We start from the raw sequence: 17,616 nt of genomic DNA, 5'->3' as shown, positions 1-17,616 counted from the left end.
TAAATCCCATCTTTTACCGAGCTTTCCCCATCCATTCTTAATTCTAGTGCCTTCCCTCTGCTAATTATTTCCTATTTATCCTGTATGTAGCTTGCTTTGTCTGTATTTTTTTTTTGCGTGCTGTCTCCCCCATTAGATTGTAAGCACCTTCATGGCCAGACACTGTCTTTCGCCTCATTTTGTATCGCCTGCAGTTAGAACAGTGGTGGCACATAGAAGGTACTTGATAAATGTTTATTGATCAGTTTGTGATCAGTTATGGATTATGTACACCAGAGGTGTAAAAAATGAGGCCAGCTAGTTAGTCTGCACTAGTTAGAACCAGATTAAAATGTAATTGGGATGGTGGTTCCTCCTATTGGTTCTAATTCTTACTTACAACATCACTAATGTGAAACTATGTTTAATAGGAATGTATATGTATAGCCTATATCAGATTGTGCGCCATCTTGGGGAGGCTGGTGGGGAGGAAGGGGGAGAAAAATTTTGAATTCAAAAGCATATGGAAGTGATTGTTGATAAATCAAAATAAATTAATTTATAAAAGAAAAGAAAAAATATAATTGCGAAATATTTAATAAAAATAACTAAAAATAAAATAGAACATAGATCATGTTAATATGTAGTTTTTAAGTCACTATACAACTTGCAGTTATTATTATATATAGTTTAGTGGCCCTGTTTCTGCTTGAGTTTGACACCACTGATCTACACCACTCTCCCATGTCCCTCCATTGGTACAGATGTTAAAGAAATATCTTGTAGTTGGGGAATACATATGAGGTGGAATTTTAAATGAATTTGTGGATCAAAAATGAGGGAAGTGCTATGGTGGTTGTCCTTTATTCTCAAAGAGGACCAAAAGGATATCACTATGTTGGGGTCAAGGTACTAGAAAAGCACGAAGACATTAAGGAAAAGGGACTGTTGAAACAGAGACATTCTATCTCAGAATGAGAATCTTCTATGCATACTACTGGGGTCAGAACTGACCATAGGGTGTGGTGGCTGCATGGGAGCAGGTGAGCCATATTAGGGACTTTGTAAATGGAATAACCTGGCTTATATGGAGTGTAGAGATAAAGGCAGATTCTAATAGGCATTTAGATACCAACAGCCATGGAGGGCAGGGGTGGGGAACCTGTGACCTCAAGGCCACATGTGGCCTTCTAGGTCCTTGGGTTTGACCTTTTGATGGAGTCTAAGTTTTACAGAACAAATCCTTTTAAGGGGATTTGTTCTGTGAAGTTTGGATTCAGTCAAAGGGCCACATTTGAGGACCTAGAGGGCCACATGTGGCCTCAAGACTACAGGTTCCCAACCCCTGATGAGTTTTCAGGTACAGATCTCTGTTTTTCTTGGGGGAAGGGGAGGGATCTAGCTGACAAATTTATGTGGTTGGAGGTGAGGGGGAGGTGATTGAAATTGAGGCAAAATAAGAATGTTTTTCTATCACTAGTCATTGCTGGAATATAAAAATTTGTTACAAGACTGGAAATACTTTAACTTCTGTTAGAAAAACAAATACATGATAATAAAATTGCATTCCAGCATTCATTATTCCTTTCCTCAGAAGGCATTTTTTTTAAAAAGATTGATATATTTTATTCCTCCTCATTATTCCTTTCCTCAGAAGGCATTTTTTTAAAAAGATTGATATATTTTATTCCTCCTTTGGGTTTAGGAATTACACTTTTAAAAAAAAATTATGGGTTATCTTTTCCGCAGTCTCAGAAAAAAATATATTTGAGACATCTACAGGTATTGAAACAACAAATAGCCCGTTGAAATGCATGTTTTATATTGTCAGTACTGTGTATCAGATGTCTTCATGTTGCCTAGACAACAATTCTAATAATAATGGATGGCCCTCGTGTATTATCAGCCTTGGGGGGGAAAAAAGATTAATTCCTTGTAGTTTAGCACCCACATTCCCAGTACACCTCTTCTTTCTTCATTTGCCAATCTGCAGAATGGCTTAATCCTGTTAAATAAACACACCTCTCTCCTCTGCCAAGGCAGACAGCATCATTTTTAAAACTATAGGAAACTGTGTAAGGGCACAAGAGGTTCTAGTTTAGAACAAATTACCCAATAAAAATTATTGCCCTTTTCATACCTTCTTCAGTGCTTAAGGCAGAACCTGAAATTAGCCCTCTTGTATGATATGGTTGGTATTTGAGCAGACTGGCATCTTTAAATTAACAGTGTTTATGGTTTAATGAAGTTTTGCCAGCAGATTTTTTTAAAAATAACCAGCATGTGACATTATTGCTTCCTTCCCCTAGTCAGACTCTAAATTTAGGTTCAATTTTATTAGGACTGTCCCAGAGAGTTGCAAGCTTTGTGAAAACTCCCCTGTCACATACTGAGGGAGAACATATTAGGTCATGGTAAACAGGGATGACAAAGTTCCAAGGAATACCCTTTTGAAGTCCACAGATAAAACCTGCTTATTCAGAAAGAATCAGAATTGGTTTCTCTATCTCTGTTTTCTCTTTATTGAAAAGTACAAGAAATCTTTATTTTCCCTGCATAGACTGATGAGCTCAATACTCCATTATCAATGCTTTGTTCATAATGAGCTGACCTACAGAATTAGCACTTTATTACATACTGTGTTATTTTTAAATTGTCCTCACACCTGAGTTTTCACTGATTTTGCCATGGGTATGTATTTTTTTTTCTTGTAAGCTCCTGTAGGTGCCTGATAAGCTAGCTACTCAACAAATACTTTTTGATTGATGGATAGATAAAAGAAGAAAGTTATTTCTTATTAAGGGGCATTTTCAAAAGGTTCAGTAAGTTGTCAGAAGAAGATCTGTCTTCTTCTTTTTCTTTTTCTTTTTCAGTATGACATGGGATCCAAACTGACTTGTCTCTTGAGGCCAGTCCAGGATATCATGCCCCTCATATTAGCTTTTTTTTCCTTTTTTAAAAAAATTTATTTATTTATTTGTTTTTGGTTTTCAACATTCATTTCCACAAGATTTTGAGTTCCAAATTTTCTCCCCATCTCTCCCCTCCCTCCACCCCAAGATGACATGCATTCTGATTACCCCTTCTCCCAATCTGCCCTTCCTTCTTTCACAACCCCTTCTTTTATTTCCTTCCCCTTCTATTTTCTGATAGGGTGAGATAGATTTCTAGAACCCATTACCTGTGTATCTTATGTCCCAGATGCATGTAAAAACAATTTTTAACACTCATTTTTAAAACTTTGAGTTCCAAATTCTCTCCCTTCCTCCTTCCCCACCCACTCTCATTGAGAAGGCAAGCAGTTCAATATAGGTTATACATGTGTAGTCATGCAAAACACTTCCATAATAGTCATGTTGTGAAAGATTGACTCATTTCCCTCCATCCTAACCTACCTCCCATTTATTCTATTCTCTCCTTTGACCCTGTCCCTGCTCAAAAGTATTTGCTTCTGATTGCCCCTTCCCTCAATCTGCCCTCCCTTCTATCACCCTTCCCCTCTGTTTTCCCCTTCTCCCCTCCTTTCTTGTGGGGTGAGATAGATTTCCATACCCAATTGAGTGTGTATGTTATTCCCTCCTTAAGCCAAATCTGATGAGAGTAAGGTTCACTCATTCCTCTCACCTCCCCCCTTTTCCCCTCCACTGTAAAAGCTTTTTCTTGCCTGTATTATGTGAGATAATTTATTCCATGCTACCTCTTCTTTCTCCTCCCAGTACATTCCTTTCTCACCCCTTAATTTTATTTTTTAGATATCATCCCTTCATATTCAATTCACCCTGTACCCTCTGTCTATCTATATTCCCTCCAACAACCCTAATAATGATAAAGGTCCCATGAGTTACAAATATCATCTTTCCATGTAGGAAGGTAAACAGTTCCACTTTAATAAGTTCCTTATCATTTCTCTTTCCTGTTTATGTTTTCATGCTTCTCTTGAGCCTTATACTTGAAAGTCAGTTTTTCTATTTAGCTCTGGCTTCTTAAGTATGCCTTAAATTTAGGTTCAATATGAATATATATCTACAGCCTATATCAAATTGCATGCCACCTTGGGGTGAGGGAGGGGAGAGATAAGAAGAAAATTTGGAACTTGAAATCTTATAAAAGTGAATGTTGAAAACTAAAGATAAATAAATTGTGTAAAAAAAAATTTAAAAAAAGAATGCATTAAATCTCTCTACATCATTTAATATAGATTTTTTCCCCTTCACTGATTACACTCAGTTTTGATGGGTAGGTGATTCTCGGTTTTAATCCTAGCTCCTTTGACTTCTGGAATATCATATTCTAAACCCTATGATCCTTTATTGTAGAAGCTGCTAAGTCTTGTGTTATCCTGATTTTGTTTCCACAGTACTTGAATTGTTTCTTTCTGGCTGCTTGAAATATTTTCTCCTTGACCTGGGAACTCTGGAATTTGTCTATAATATTCCTGGGAATTTTCCTTTTGGGATCTCTTTCAGGAGGTGATTGTTGGATTCTTTCCATTTCTATTTTACCTTCTGGTTCTAGAATATCAGGGCAGTTTTCCTTGATAATTTCTTGAAAGATGATGTCTAGATTTTTTTATTTGATCATGGGTTTTAGGTGGTCCAATAATTTTTAAGTTATCTCTCCTGGATCTATTTTCCAGGTCAGTTGTTTTTCCAATGAGATATTTCATATTGTCTTCTATTTTTTCCATTCTTTTCATCTTATTTTATAATTTCTTGATTTCTCATGGAGTCATTAGCTTCCATTTGCTCCATTCTAATTTTTAAGGGAGTATTTTCTTCAGTAATGTTTTGGACTTCCTTTTCCATTTGGCAAATTCTGCTTTTAAAGGCATCCTTCTCCTCCTTCTCTTTTTGGACCTCTTTTGCCATTTTGGTTAGTGTATTTTGTAAGGTGTTATTTTCTTCAGTATTTTTTTGGCTCTCCTTTAGCAAGCTGTTGACACATTTTTCATGATTTTCTTGCATTCCTCTCATTTCTCTTCCCAATTTTTCCTCTACTTCTCTTACTTGATTTTCAAAATCCTTCTTGAGTTCTTCCATGGCCCGAGACCAATTCATGTTTTTCTTGGAGGCTTTTGATGTTGGAGTTTTGACTTTGTTGTCCTCTTCTGATTGTATGTTTTGATCTTCTTGTCATCAAAGTAAGTTTCTATAGTCTCTCTTTTCCTGCTTTTGCTCATTTCCCCAGCCAACTACTTGATTTTTTAACTCTTTGTTAAGGTATGGCTCTGCTTCCAGTGTGAAGACATAGTATCCCATGCCTCAGGGGTTTTGTGCAGCTATTATCAGATGCACTTCTAGGGACCTGTAAGTTTTCAGTTCTTCCAAGGTGGTATGATCTAAGGAAAGATTTTTACTGTTCTCCTGGCCTGTGCACTGGTCTATGAGTGACCACAAGCATTCTTTTCTGCCCTGGAACAGTGAGGAGGGTTCCCTTTGCACTACTGCCACAAGCTCTGTTATTCCAGTGCTCCTCCTCACCCCAGGACTGCGACTCAGATCCAAGTATGGGCAAAGCAACAGAATCCTGCCTCAGTGCCACAAAAGATATCCCTGTAATCTCCTTCTGATCAGTTGCTCAATCCCCTTACCATTTGGGGTCTGAGAGCTCTGGAAGTAGCCAGTGCTCTCTGCTAGCCCCACTTGGGGCTGTGCTGGGGCTGGGGCTAGACTGTGCTCCTCTCTCTCCCAGGTCCTACAGACCTTTCCTAATGACCTTCTAAGTTGTCTGTGGTGTTTATGGATTGAGAAGACTGGAAAGCACCACAACTGCCTGTGATTCAGTCCCATGAGGCCTATTCCAGATTTGCTGGGGCCTGGTCTGTTTTGTTCTAGATTGCGCTCCTCTCTCAGTGTGGTGCAACAGACCTTTCCTGTAGACCCTCCAGGTTGTCTTAGGCCAGAAATTTGTTTCAGTCTGTCTTTTTGTGAGTTCTGTTGCTCTAGAATTGTTTAGAGTAATTTTTTACAAGTATTTGGAGGGGTTTGGGGGAGAGCTCAATCAAGTCCTTGCTTCGACTCTGCCCCACTAAGAGCTTTTTTTGACGGCCATATGACACTGTTGACTCATGATGAGCTTTCATGCCACTAAAACCCACTTATCTTTTCTAGATAAACTGATGTCTAGCCATGCCTCCCATTTCTTATGCCTGGGAAAGTGATTTTTTAAAAAATCCAAATGTAAGCCTTTTCATTTACCCATATTAAGTTTCATCACTTTAGATTTGTTCCAGTATTCTTCCTGTCTCCTGATTTTTTCATCTGATGTGTTCACTCTTCTTTCCAGTATCATGTCATCTGCAAATTGTATGAGTATGCCGTTTATGTCTTTATCCAAATTATTGGTAAAATTGTTAAAGAGCCCATGACCAAGTACATGTCCCAGTGAGATATGAATCAGAATTAGAGAAGAGAAGCATCCTCTGTCAATATTGTAGGGGAGGAAAACTGCCTCTTTTTCCACCAACTCAAAGACTGGCCACCTGTGACATTGAATCTGTGCATCCTTCCATACAATTGAATCCAACATTTAGTAAGTGACTACTTTGTTGAAAGGCGCTGAGCTAGACACCTCAAAGCCACTATAAGATAGCTTTAAATATGAGCCTTCACAAAATTGTCATTTGTATCTTTCGCACCCTCAAATCTTTTCAGCCTGTTTTTTCCCTCAAACTTAAATTGTGTTCTCAGCAGCCAATTAATTCCTGTGCCACTCCTTTCTCCCAAGCTATTAGCTAATAAAGACGTAAGATGTCACTCACCAAGAGGTTTTGGATGCTCTTTAAAACCAAAAATACTTATAGACCTAAAGAATCATTCTCTAATGGTTTTGTTTTATATCTTGGCAGACCTGTGGGAAAGGTATTTGGGGGTTGAAGATGGAAGAAGCTTTTTTGATTTCCTCAGATCACAATGCATAGGTAGCCTTCCACTCTGCTTATTGGGAAAACTGGCCCTCAATGTCTGGCTTATCCAGACATTTAGTGGAAGATAAAGTAGGTGCTTAATAAATGCTTCTTGATTGATTGATTCTCTTATACTGTTGTTGGAATGATTATAGAACAGAGGTGTCAAATTCAAATAGAAAGAGGAGGAAGCACCAATCATAAGGGTCACTGTGTGTTATATATTTACTTACTTTTAAAATGTAATATTATCTATGCATTATTGTATTTTTATTTATTTTGTTAAATATTTTCCAATTGCATTTTAATCTTGTTTGGGTGCACTCAGGAGTGGCCTGGGTTGTTTGATATCTACTGTAGAACTCTACCCACAGCCTTTTGCTGTGAAAAGAGCTCCAGAAGCATTAGACGTTTAGGGTTTTCATTTCACACCTCAAAGTCTTATCTCATGTCTTTTTTTATTTAACTGGTATCCCATAGGCATCTCAAATTCAGGACATGCAAATCAGAACTCATTATCTTTTCATTAAATCCCACCCCTTTTCTGAATTTCTCTATTACTCTCTTTTTTTTGGGGGGGGGTAAGGCAGTTGGGGTTAAGTGACTTGCCCAGAGTCACACAGCTAGTGTTATGTGTCTGAGGCTGGATTTGAACCCAAGTCCTCCTGACTCCAGGGCTGGTGCTTTATCTGCTGTGCCACCTAGCTGCCCCTCTATTACTCTCTGGGGCACCAACATCCTTCCTGTCACCCAGGTTCACAGCCTTGGTGTTATCCTTCTCACTCACACCGTATGTCAAATCATTTCCCATATCGTGGTTCTACCTTCACAACATCTTCCATATATGCCCCCTTTTCGCCACTCATTTAGCCACCACCCTTGAACAGGCACTCATCACTCATCTAGATGCAACAGCCTGTTAATTTTTCTCCCTGCCTGGAGTTTCTTCCTGCTCCAATCTATCATCCACACAGCCAAAGTAATGTTCCTAAAGCAAGGTTTTGACAATACCCTGCCCACTCCTTACACACACATAAACACACACACACACACACACACACACACACACACACACACACACACACAAATTTTAATGGCTGTCTCTTCCAAGATCAAATATCCAAGGCTCGGTTTGGCATTTAAAGCTCTTTACCACCTGGCCCCTTTGTACCTCTTTATTCTTCTTGAAATTTACTCCCTTCTACACATTCTGTAATGTGGCCATAGTGACTTCCACCCAATATGTGCCTTCCTGTGGCTGTACTACATGGCTGGAATGCAGCTAGCCTCCCACTCAGGAGGCGGCTTTCCTGCCTTCCTTCCTGACTTAGTTCAAATGCCACCATCTATAGGAGACTTTTCTTTGTGCCCTCAGCTACTAAAGCCTTCCCCTCTAAAGTGATCTTTCATCCATTTTGTATGTATCTATCTGTATGTATGTATCTGTTTATTTACATGTTGTCTCTACTATTAGAATGCAAGCTCCTTGAGGGAAGGAAATGTATTTTGCTTTTCTTTACATCCCCAGTGCTTAGCACAGTTCCTAGCAAATAATAAGTGCTTAATGAATGCTTTTTGATTGGCTGAGGATTGATTTTTGAGGCAGCTAGTGGCTCAGTAGATAGAGTTCAGAACTTGGACTTAGAAACACCTAAATTCTAATCCTCACTCAGACATTTACTTGGCAAGTGACTTAACTTTTCTCAGCCTCAGTTTCCTGAGTGCACATGGGAATAATGTAGGAAAATTATGTATAATAATATGTTTATGTGGGAATAATAATAATAGCACCTACTTTATAAGATTGTTGTGCAGAACTAATTGAATGAGGTAATATGTATGTAAAACAAATCCAAAAGTACTTTATAAATGATAACTAATATCATTATTTATATACTTGTTGGACTGTAGTCATTTCCCTGACCACATCAGGTCTTTACCTCTTCAGCTTTTTTGACTAAACAGTGCACAGTCAGTGAATATTCAAAGCTCAGATAAGCTTCCATCTTAGAAACTGTATTCTACAGAGAAGATTAACTTGAAAGAAATCATTTTTACTTGTTCCCTGCTGACCTCACTCTACGACCAAGGAATAGCAGAAATTATACCACCTGGGATGTCTAGTTGTTAAAGTGATTATTGGTGGATTTCATAGGAAGTATACAAAACTGTCCATTTACCGGATATTTCCCTCCTACACACACACACACACACACACACACACACACACACACACACACACACACGGGTGTCTTGATGACCAAGCTTAGCAAGCCTCCTCAATTATTTTTATTTATTGAAAAACCTGCATGTTTGGCATTTCCTTTCAAAGTGTTTCAGACTAGCTGAGCAAACCAAATTTACCCTCCCTCATTATCAAACTCAGCAGCTTCACTGAAATTGCCTGTAAATAGGATGTTACCTGATTAGGTGACTCAGTGGGCTTTAAAGAGTTGGACCACAGATGAAACAATCAACGGAAGGAAAACAGGATAAAGTTCCCATTAGAGTCTTCCAGAAGATTGAATGAAAGCAATTTGAAGTATGACTTTAGGAACTCTCTTGAGAATTGCTTGACCTTAGAATAATTTGTTTGACTGTGATCTGTACTGTGCCAATCAAGCCCAGAATTCCAGGATTCTAGTGTGAGAATCATGCAAAGGAAACCTCATTTGGGCTATTTTGTCAAGGACAGAGTGAAAGTTTCTATCATCATTAGCTAGATAATTAGTTCCCCACACACACACACAGACCCCCACCCCACCCCCAAAAAAAGTCCTGCTATTAAGGGGAAAAAAGCAACCTAAAGAAGAGCAAACAGATAAAAGTTGTCCCTCTAACATTGATGCAAATCACCAGATAACTGCTTAAAGGTTGTTATTAGAGAGAAGGAGGGTCCAGAAAGTAATCACAAAATGTTAAGTGAATGTCAAGGAATTTCCCTACAACCCCTGCAAGAAGATACGAATAGGTCTTTAATCAATTTGAAAGGACCTAAAACTCGACATAATGTGGAGGAAGTGCTGGACACAGAGAAAGAACACTTAAAGTTGACTCTCGATTCTGTCTTGATCTCTCTGAGTCTTACTTTGCTCATATTTAAAATAGGGAGGATAAGAACTATACTACCTACTTCATGGAGTTATTATGAGGTAACTAGATTGTAAGCCTTACGGCATAAATGAACACGACTTGTTCATAAATCTTTGGACAAATACAAAAGATTGTTAATGCCATTTCTGAACTAAAATTTTAGCTACACAAATCAGAAGATCCCAAGTTATTATTCCCACAACAACTATGTTTCAGTCTTTCATGCAATGCCTTTTTGGATAATGACCAAGGGATCATTGCTAAAAAGAACTTTAGATTTCAGCATTTAGGTTTCTTTGGAGTTTTTCTAGCCATTTGTGTAAGGTAGGGAGTTCAGACAGACAGACAGACAGACACACACACACACACACACTTCAATTTCTGTGGTCAGCAGTGTCCAGAAAGTAATCATAAAATATTAAGTAAATGTTAAGGAATTTTCTTACAACTCTACAACAAGATATAAATAGATCTTTAATCAGTTTGAAAGTATTATAGGTCTTTGGCCATTAGATAAAGAGAGCTAACAGCATACAGGAAACATCTTGTGGTTAGCCAAGAGAATCAGTCATCCCCCTTGGCCATAATGTGTGTGTATGTATGTGAACATGAATGTGTGTGTGTGTGTGTGTGTGTGTGTGTGTGTATGGAAGTCCCTTCCCCACATTGTTGCTGTCAGGTAAGGCAAAGGACTATTTAGTAGTAGAGGCATTGAGGCATTTTCTGGAGATAAAATCCCTTCATTTATACCAGAGAGAACAAGGTGGGGAGGGGACTTTCTTTTCATTCCACCAAATTGACTATATCAGATTTGCTAAATGAGTGGGAGACAGTGCATCCAGTTGGGAGCAGATATGCACACCCAAGGGCACGTGAGGATGTAAAAAGGTGAAGAATTAGACACAAGAGGAAAGAGAAAGCTCTACAAAGAGAGAAAGGACTTCCATGTCTTTTAGTACTAGGAGTTATGAATTATTTTTTGCAAAATGTGTATCCTATACATGTACCTCACTGGCATTGTGCACTACACTTGAACCCACTCTTCCCATTGAAACTCTGCATATTTGTGGAGACTGCTTCGCAGGTTCAGGGGGAAAATATTTTGTACCAATTGTTCTTATTTATACCATCTTAGTAATAACTTCACTAAAAAGTTAATTAAGTCTACTGGCTGATTGTTAATGGGAGACAGACTAATAGGAACTCATGAGCTACAGCAGTAGGAGTAACCATCCACAGAGTTACCATTAGTGGTAGTTTTAGAAGCATGATACCACAGGGTATGCCCCTATATCCTGAGGATAGTAGTCACTTCTGTGAACCAAATCCATGGATGTGAATTCAAATTCAGAGAGGATCCTGGGGTGGGGGGGAAGTGGGACACAACACTTACTATTTAGTATATTTCTGTACCAGAAAGCTATATTATTTAGTCGTGTCCTTTGAGATGAGATTGGTTTAGGAAAATAAAATTCCTCCTTCAGAAACAGTGGAAAAGTGAACCAGAACTTAACAATTTAGCAATCATGCAATTCAGGATTGACTTTGAGCTATATATTCGTGAGATCCAATATACCCCCAAACCAGTGACCCTTTAAGACACTGCTCCATAATATTTTATATTTATACAGCTCCTTAAGGTTTACCAAGCACTTTACATATATTAAATCATTTGAGTTTCTCAACAAACCTGTGAGGCATGCAGAATGAGACTCATATTTTGACCCCAGCCAGGATCAGAATTTCTTTGGCTCTACTCTATGTGTGTTATTATTAGGTCTATCTAACAGTGGTTTGGGATGTCCTGGAAACTAGAGGGTCCCCTGTTACTGGAGACTTTTAGGTGAAAGGTTGATGACCCCGGGGGGAGGGGTGGTTATACAGGGAAACTCTTGGTCAGCCATGGGTGTGTGGCTTCTGAGGCTCCTTTCTCCTCTGATTCTGTGATCTAACCCATCACCTTTCTTTTCCTTCTCCAGGCAGAGATGGTGCACAGTGCCTTCCAAGCACAAAGAGCTTTCATCTTGTTAGCATCTCAGTACCAACAGCCCCAAGAGGTAAGATCCATTGAGTGTCCGTGACACAATGGTCTGCACTATAGATCCCTAACAACAGGCGTGCATATCGGAGAACAGTAACAGAAAATCATCAGAGCTGTTGTCTCTGAAATACATCTCATCGAGCCTTGGACTGTGTCTACTTATTTCTACTCATCCCTGTCAAAGCATAGCTGAGCTAATCGATTTAGCCATCTTCACAATCTAAATGCACAAGTTGCATTAACCTTTGTGTCCATGATTGAAAAAAATAAAATGCAGTATGCACACAAGTACATCTGTATTTTAGTAACCACAGCAGACTTAAGAGACAACATGGTTATGATGGGAGGAGGAATGACATTTATAATGAAGTACTTTAAATTGGCAATGCATTTTACGACATTATTTCATTTGATTCTTTGGATCCCTTCTGAGGTAATAATAATAATAAGCTAACATTTATGTAGCACCTACTGTGTGCCAGGCACTATGTTAGGCACCTTACAATTATTATCTCATCCTCAGAACAACCCTGGGAGGTAGGTCCTATTATTATCCCCATTTTACCACGGAGTAAACTGAGTAAACAGAGGTTAAATGATTTGCCCTGAGTCACATAGCTAGTAAGTGTCTGAGGCCATATTTAAACTCAGGTCTTTCTGACCTACCTAACTGTCCCAAGGTTACAGAATCATAGATAGCATCCTTAGAGACAATAGGCTTGCTCCTTCAAGGATAAGGAAATTTAAGTCCATAGAGGTTAAGTGAATGACCCAAGGTCAGACAGGTAGTAAGTGGTGTAAGCAGCTCTTGACTACAAGTCTTTTTGATTCTGAGCATAACATTTTCTTCAATCTACCACAGTGCCTTCCATTATGGGAATTGTAAAGCAGGGTCAAGATCTGGTGTTCCTATTAACAGCGTGGCCTTGGCTAATCACATCAGTTCCCTGGGCCTCAGTTTCCTCATCTGTAAAATGACAATTGTGTTTTGCTGTTTTCAAATTGTTTTCCATGCGTTTATCTCATTGGAGCCTCTCAATAGCCCTATGCTGTAAATAGAACAAGTGTCCCCATTTTGTACCCGATGTAACTAAGGCTCAGAGAGAAAGTACAACTTCTGCAAGGTCACACAGCTAGTGTTATTGATGGTTGAACTAGTCATACTCAGAGGTACCTTAAAAATCTGCGATTATATCATTGTAACCCCTGGGTTTGAGTCCCACTTCTGCTATTTATCTGTTCACAGAATGTAGCCATATCTTTGTGCTGGGTCAATGAAAAGGTCAGTTGCAGAGTTGGACTTTTGGGGGCTTTTTTGCTTCTTTTCCCTTTTTTGGAGAATAGACCAGAGATTAGAAGAGCTAAGAAAAGACTTGGGCAATGGGGAAGAAAGTCTTTCATATGCACAGCCTCTCTTAGGAGTTTGGGGCAGAGACCAGGGGGAGAAATTCTTAGGCAGTGCCAGTCACTTGAGAAGAAGGGATTGTGTTTGTAAGCCCCCCAAGTTACCCTCTTCTGACACACCCACATAAAGTTAGAGGAGTAATAAGAAACTTAAACCAAGACATAAGGGAGCAAAAAACTCAGACTTTGCTCTGTTACTACCATGAATTGTTCAGATAATACAGGTCTGAGAAGGGGGTTGCCTTTCTAGCAATCCCAAGTTTGTTTTCTTTCCAGGAGGAGTCCAAGCCCAGGGGGAGTGGTGCCATAAGGCTAGAAGTTTACACGCATGCCTGGGGAGTGAAATCTGTAAGAATGTTGGAGCCCACTTATCCATGAGCCCCAAGTTTGTTTTCTTTCTTGGAGAATCAATCATAGGGTAGGGCATCTGGAAAACTGTACAAGACCCTTGAGAAAAGGTAGAAATCCTTGGAGATAGAGCATTTTATTGATTATGTAAGCCTCTGAATGTTCTAAGTATTTTTATTGCTAAAAACATTTGGCCAGTCTCTTTGTATATGCTTGAAGCTCCTGAGGTTATAAAATTTGGCTAGGAATATCAGAAAACAGAACTTCACTTGAGATTTATGGAATTTTCACCTTTCAAAGCATGAATCACACAGCACTAGTAAAGGAAAGAGCAAGCTGACCTACCTCATAGACATGCCCTGAGTGGGCAAAATTACTCAGCATGTTCTTAATCAGTGGAACAGAGTGTCACTATTCAGTGGCTGCTTTACTAGTGCCAAGCTCCAATGTATGGCCCTTAATGGAAGGGAACTTCCTTTTTAAGCCATCAGCAAAATCATGACAAGTCAGCCTACACTTTCTACCACTTAGGGTCTTTTTTATTGATGTTTTTCCTGGTTTCTTTATTGGGCTTTGTGTGGGCCCCACTGCAAAATGAAAACTTTATGGACCTCCTACAGAGGCAGTACCTGGCTAACTCTCCTAAGTTTTCCTTGTGTTTGAGATCCTTGAGTTATTTTTCTGAGCAGTATCTTTGACCATGAACTTGTATTTCTCTTTAATGACAAACTTTTTGTAAGCTAGTAACTTAACCGTGGCTCTCAACTGAAGCACAGCCATTAGCTATCCAGAAATTCTCTGTGTTATACTATGGTTGTTTCCTTCCTCAGTTTTCTCCTATCTCTTTAGGAAAGTATATGAGAAAGATCTTTTTCCCATTGGTTCCTCAAAGATGAGTGTCAAAGAGGAGAACATATGTAAGTTCTTCACCCATCTGCATCTAAGGAATGCCTTTGGTCTTTTGCAAAAGAGATCATCAAAGCCATTGGAATATGAGGCATTGTAGTGCATTGGAAAGAGCCTCACATTATTAAGAATGAAGGCAAGTCTGGAAGCTACTGTAAGAAAGAAAGAGAGAGAGAAAGAAGGAAGGAAGGAAGGAAAGAAGGATGAATGGATGGATGATGGATGGATAGAGAAAATTATTGCCAGATGAAAAATAAATGAAAAGAAAATATAATTGCAATGCCATTATTATATAAACTAGAATGCTGTTTCATTTAGAATAAAAATAGAAATTTAACAATATAATAGTCAAAGGCCATGTGGATATGAATGCTTCACACCTGCAAAATGCCCTTCTCACACCAACCCTGTGAGAAAGATGGTGCAAATATTAGCCTCATATAGATGAGATGTGGAGATCCAGAAAGATGAGGTTACCTCTACAAAGTCACATAGCTGATAAATATTAAAGACAAGGTCTTAATCACATTCTTTGATTCTGAGTCCAGGACTTTTTCCATTATACCATGCTGGAGGGTGAGGTGGGGTAGGGGATGAGAAAGAAAATAATGTTGGTATTCAATCACTTCTACTCTTGTTTTTGTTTTGTATTTGATTTTATGTCATTTTCTCAAATAAGTATCACATATAGGCAAAGAAAAAAAAAGAAAGAGCCCCAGACTCAGAATCATTTAACCTGAGGCCAAATCCTGGCTCTGCCATTAACCATCTGTGTGACTTTGGGCAAGTCTTTTAATCTCTTAAGGCCTCAGTTTGCTCATTTGTGAAGTGAAGGAGTTATACTATATGACCTCTAAGATCCATTTTAGCTCCAGATCTACGATCTCATGTGATATTTTGATATTTTATATTTAAGCCTCATTCTGCCCTTTCTTTGAGTGAAGTAAGAATAGTCTTAATATCTCAAGAGAAAAAGAGATGTATGGCCACTTCCACCCTCCTCACCCTCACACACAGATCTTCCCTCTTCCATTCACAATGTGGGGTGGAAGGAGAATGGGAAGGCCTCTGAATGAGCTGGCATGTGTACATTCATGTTAAAATGCCACAAAATGAGCTATGGCAAGAGATAGTATAAGTTTGACTAGGCAGAGTTGTTTTGGATAACAACAAATGCAGTTCTTGATTCTCTATACTTCATTCCTAAACACACTCATGGGGGGAGGAGGAGGGGAAGAAGAGGGAGGGAATGAATTTGGTCAAAGGGCGCACACTATCTTCCTCTCCCAGTATCAAGGACATAGGCTGCCTAGTTTTCTTTATAGCATCCAAAACAATATTCTCTAAGAATGAATCATCAGCAGGTGGCAGATATGGCACTGGTCCTGCAGAAGGATTTAGCATAAAATAAAACATAGTGACTTCCCCCAGTATGCCATAAAATCAAAGATCCCAATAATCACAACCCTCTGTCATCATTTAAAATTGGTAGATTGTTATCTTATGTTCTACAAAATCAGAATAATCAGTGTTTATGTTGATTTCCAAGGGACACCACTGTATGTATATATGTTACATAAAAATTCTGCTGCGTCATAAATAAAACCCATCTAGTATTAGTACCATGCCTTAATACATATTAGACATCTAATTACCAATTGCTTTGTTAGACTTCTTTGAATTAAAAAAAAAGTGGCAAAGGGGATTGATCTGATTATCTCATATCTCTGCAAATCACACAATTGTAGGGGTGGCACGGATCTCAAAGGTCCTCTACTTCAACCTGTACCTGAATCTTCTATGCCCTCTACAACAATATCCCTAATAAACAAATATCCAGCCTGTGACTAAAGTAAAGAACAGCCCACTCTCAGAGGTAGATCATTCCACTGCTAGAGAGATCTGGTAAGAAGCTTACATGTTGGGGTGACTTCTGCCTGTACAACCTTGATCCATGGTTCCTAGTTTGGCCATGTAGAACAAGTGAATCCCTTTTCCATAGCCTTTCAAATGCTTGAAGATAGTTATTATGTTTCCCATAAATCTCTCTTTTCTCCAAGCTAAATATCCAACTTTAGTCATTTTTCAGTCCGATCTGACTCTTTGTGACCCCATTTGGGTTTTCTTAGCAAAGATACTGGAGTGGTTTGCCATTTCCTTCTCCAACTCATTTTATGGATGAGGAAACTGAGGCAAACAAGGTTAAGTGACTTGCCCAGGGTCACACAAGTATGTGAAGTATGTGAAGCTGGATTTGAACTGAGGTCCTCCTGACTCCAAGGCCAGGACTCTATTCACTGTGCCACCCACTATGCCCTTATATAGCCATAGTTCCTTTAACTTCAGGTATTTGTGGAACTACGGTAGCTTAGACTTGTTTTACTTGGCCCCAGTCAGAAAGTAGAAGCATTGGAAGGAATTTGCAAAGAAGCAGGTTTCGATGGAATGTAAGGACCGATTTACTAATAATTAAATCTGTCTGAAATTGGAATGGACTGCCACAAGGAGCAGTGAATTCCCCATTCTCAGAAGTGTTTAAGTGGTGGCTGATCACTGAGATTGGCACCCATATAGCACCCCTGAACCCAAAGAGATAATTCTCTTTGTTTGTATTTGAAGACTTTCTATCTCACCCAGGCTGGAAATACCAGGTCCCACTCTGATCAGCATAGGAGCTTGGACCTGCTCCATAATCTGATGAGCTGGTTCACTCCCTCCTTTGGGCAGCCCAGTGGCTCTCTCTTTATATTAATGTCCAACACACAAGTGGCTTAGCCTACTGCAACTCAGGACTTCCAAGCTCAACAGATCCTAAGCCAGCCTCAGCCTCAGCCTCCTTGGTGCCTGACAGTATAATAGTGCCCCACCACACTCAGTTAATCTATTATTAAAAAAAAATTCCCTGACAAGAATTCCAGCACACTCTCCAAACTTAAGTTCT

The 17,616-nt window shown here is 39.1% G+C and overlaps 1 protein-coding gene across 2 annotated transcripts in view; it reads left to right on the top strand.

Annotated features, from left to right (window-relative positions):
• Positions 1-17,616, top strand: part of CAP2 (cyclase associated actin cytoskeleton regulatory protein 2) — a 157,740-nt gene that overhangs the window by 58,018 nt on the left and 82,106 nt on the right. For both annotated transcript variants that reach the window (XM_020986807.2, XM_020986806.2), the window contains exon 4: positions 11,956-12,033. In XM_020986807.2, the coding sequence (XP_020842466.1) occupies positions 11,956-12,033 (78 nt within the window). The remainder of the gene's footprint in view (positions 1-11,955; positions 12,034-17,616) is intronic.

Source organism: Phascolarctos cinereus, unplaced genomic scaffold (assembly GCF_003287225.1).
Source record: "Phascolarctos cinereus isolate Bilbo 61053 unplaced genomic scaffold, phaCin_HiC Scaffold_4;HRSCAF=312, whole genome shotgun sequence".
NCBI classification, from domain to species: domain Eukaryota; kingdom Metazoa; phylum Chordata; class Mammalia; order Diprotodontia; family Phascolarctidae; genus Phascolarctos; species Phascolarctos cinereus.
This window is presented reverse-complemented; position numbering and strand designations above follow the sequence as displayed.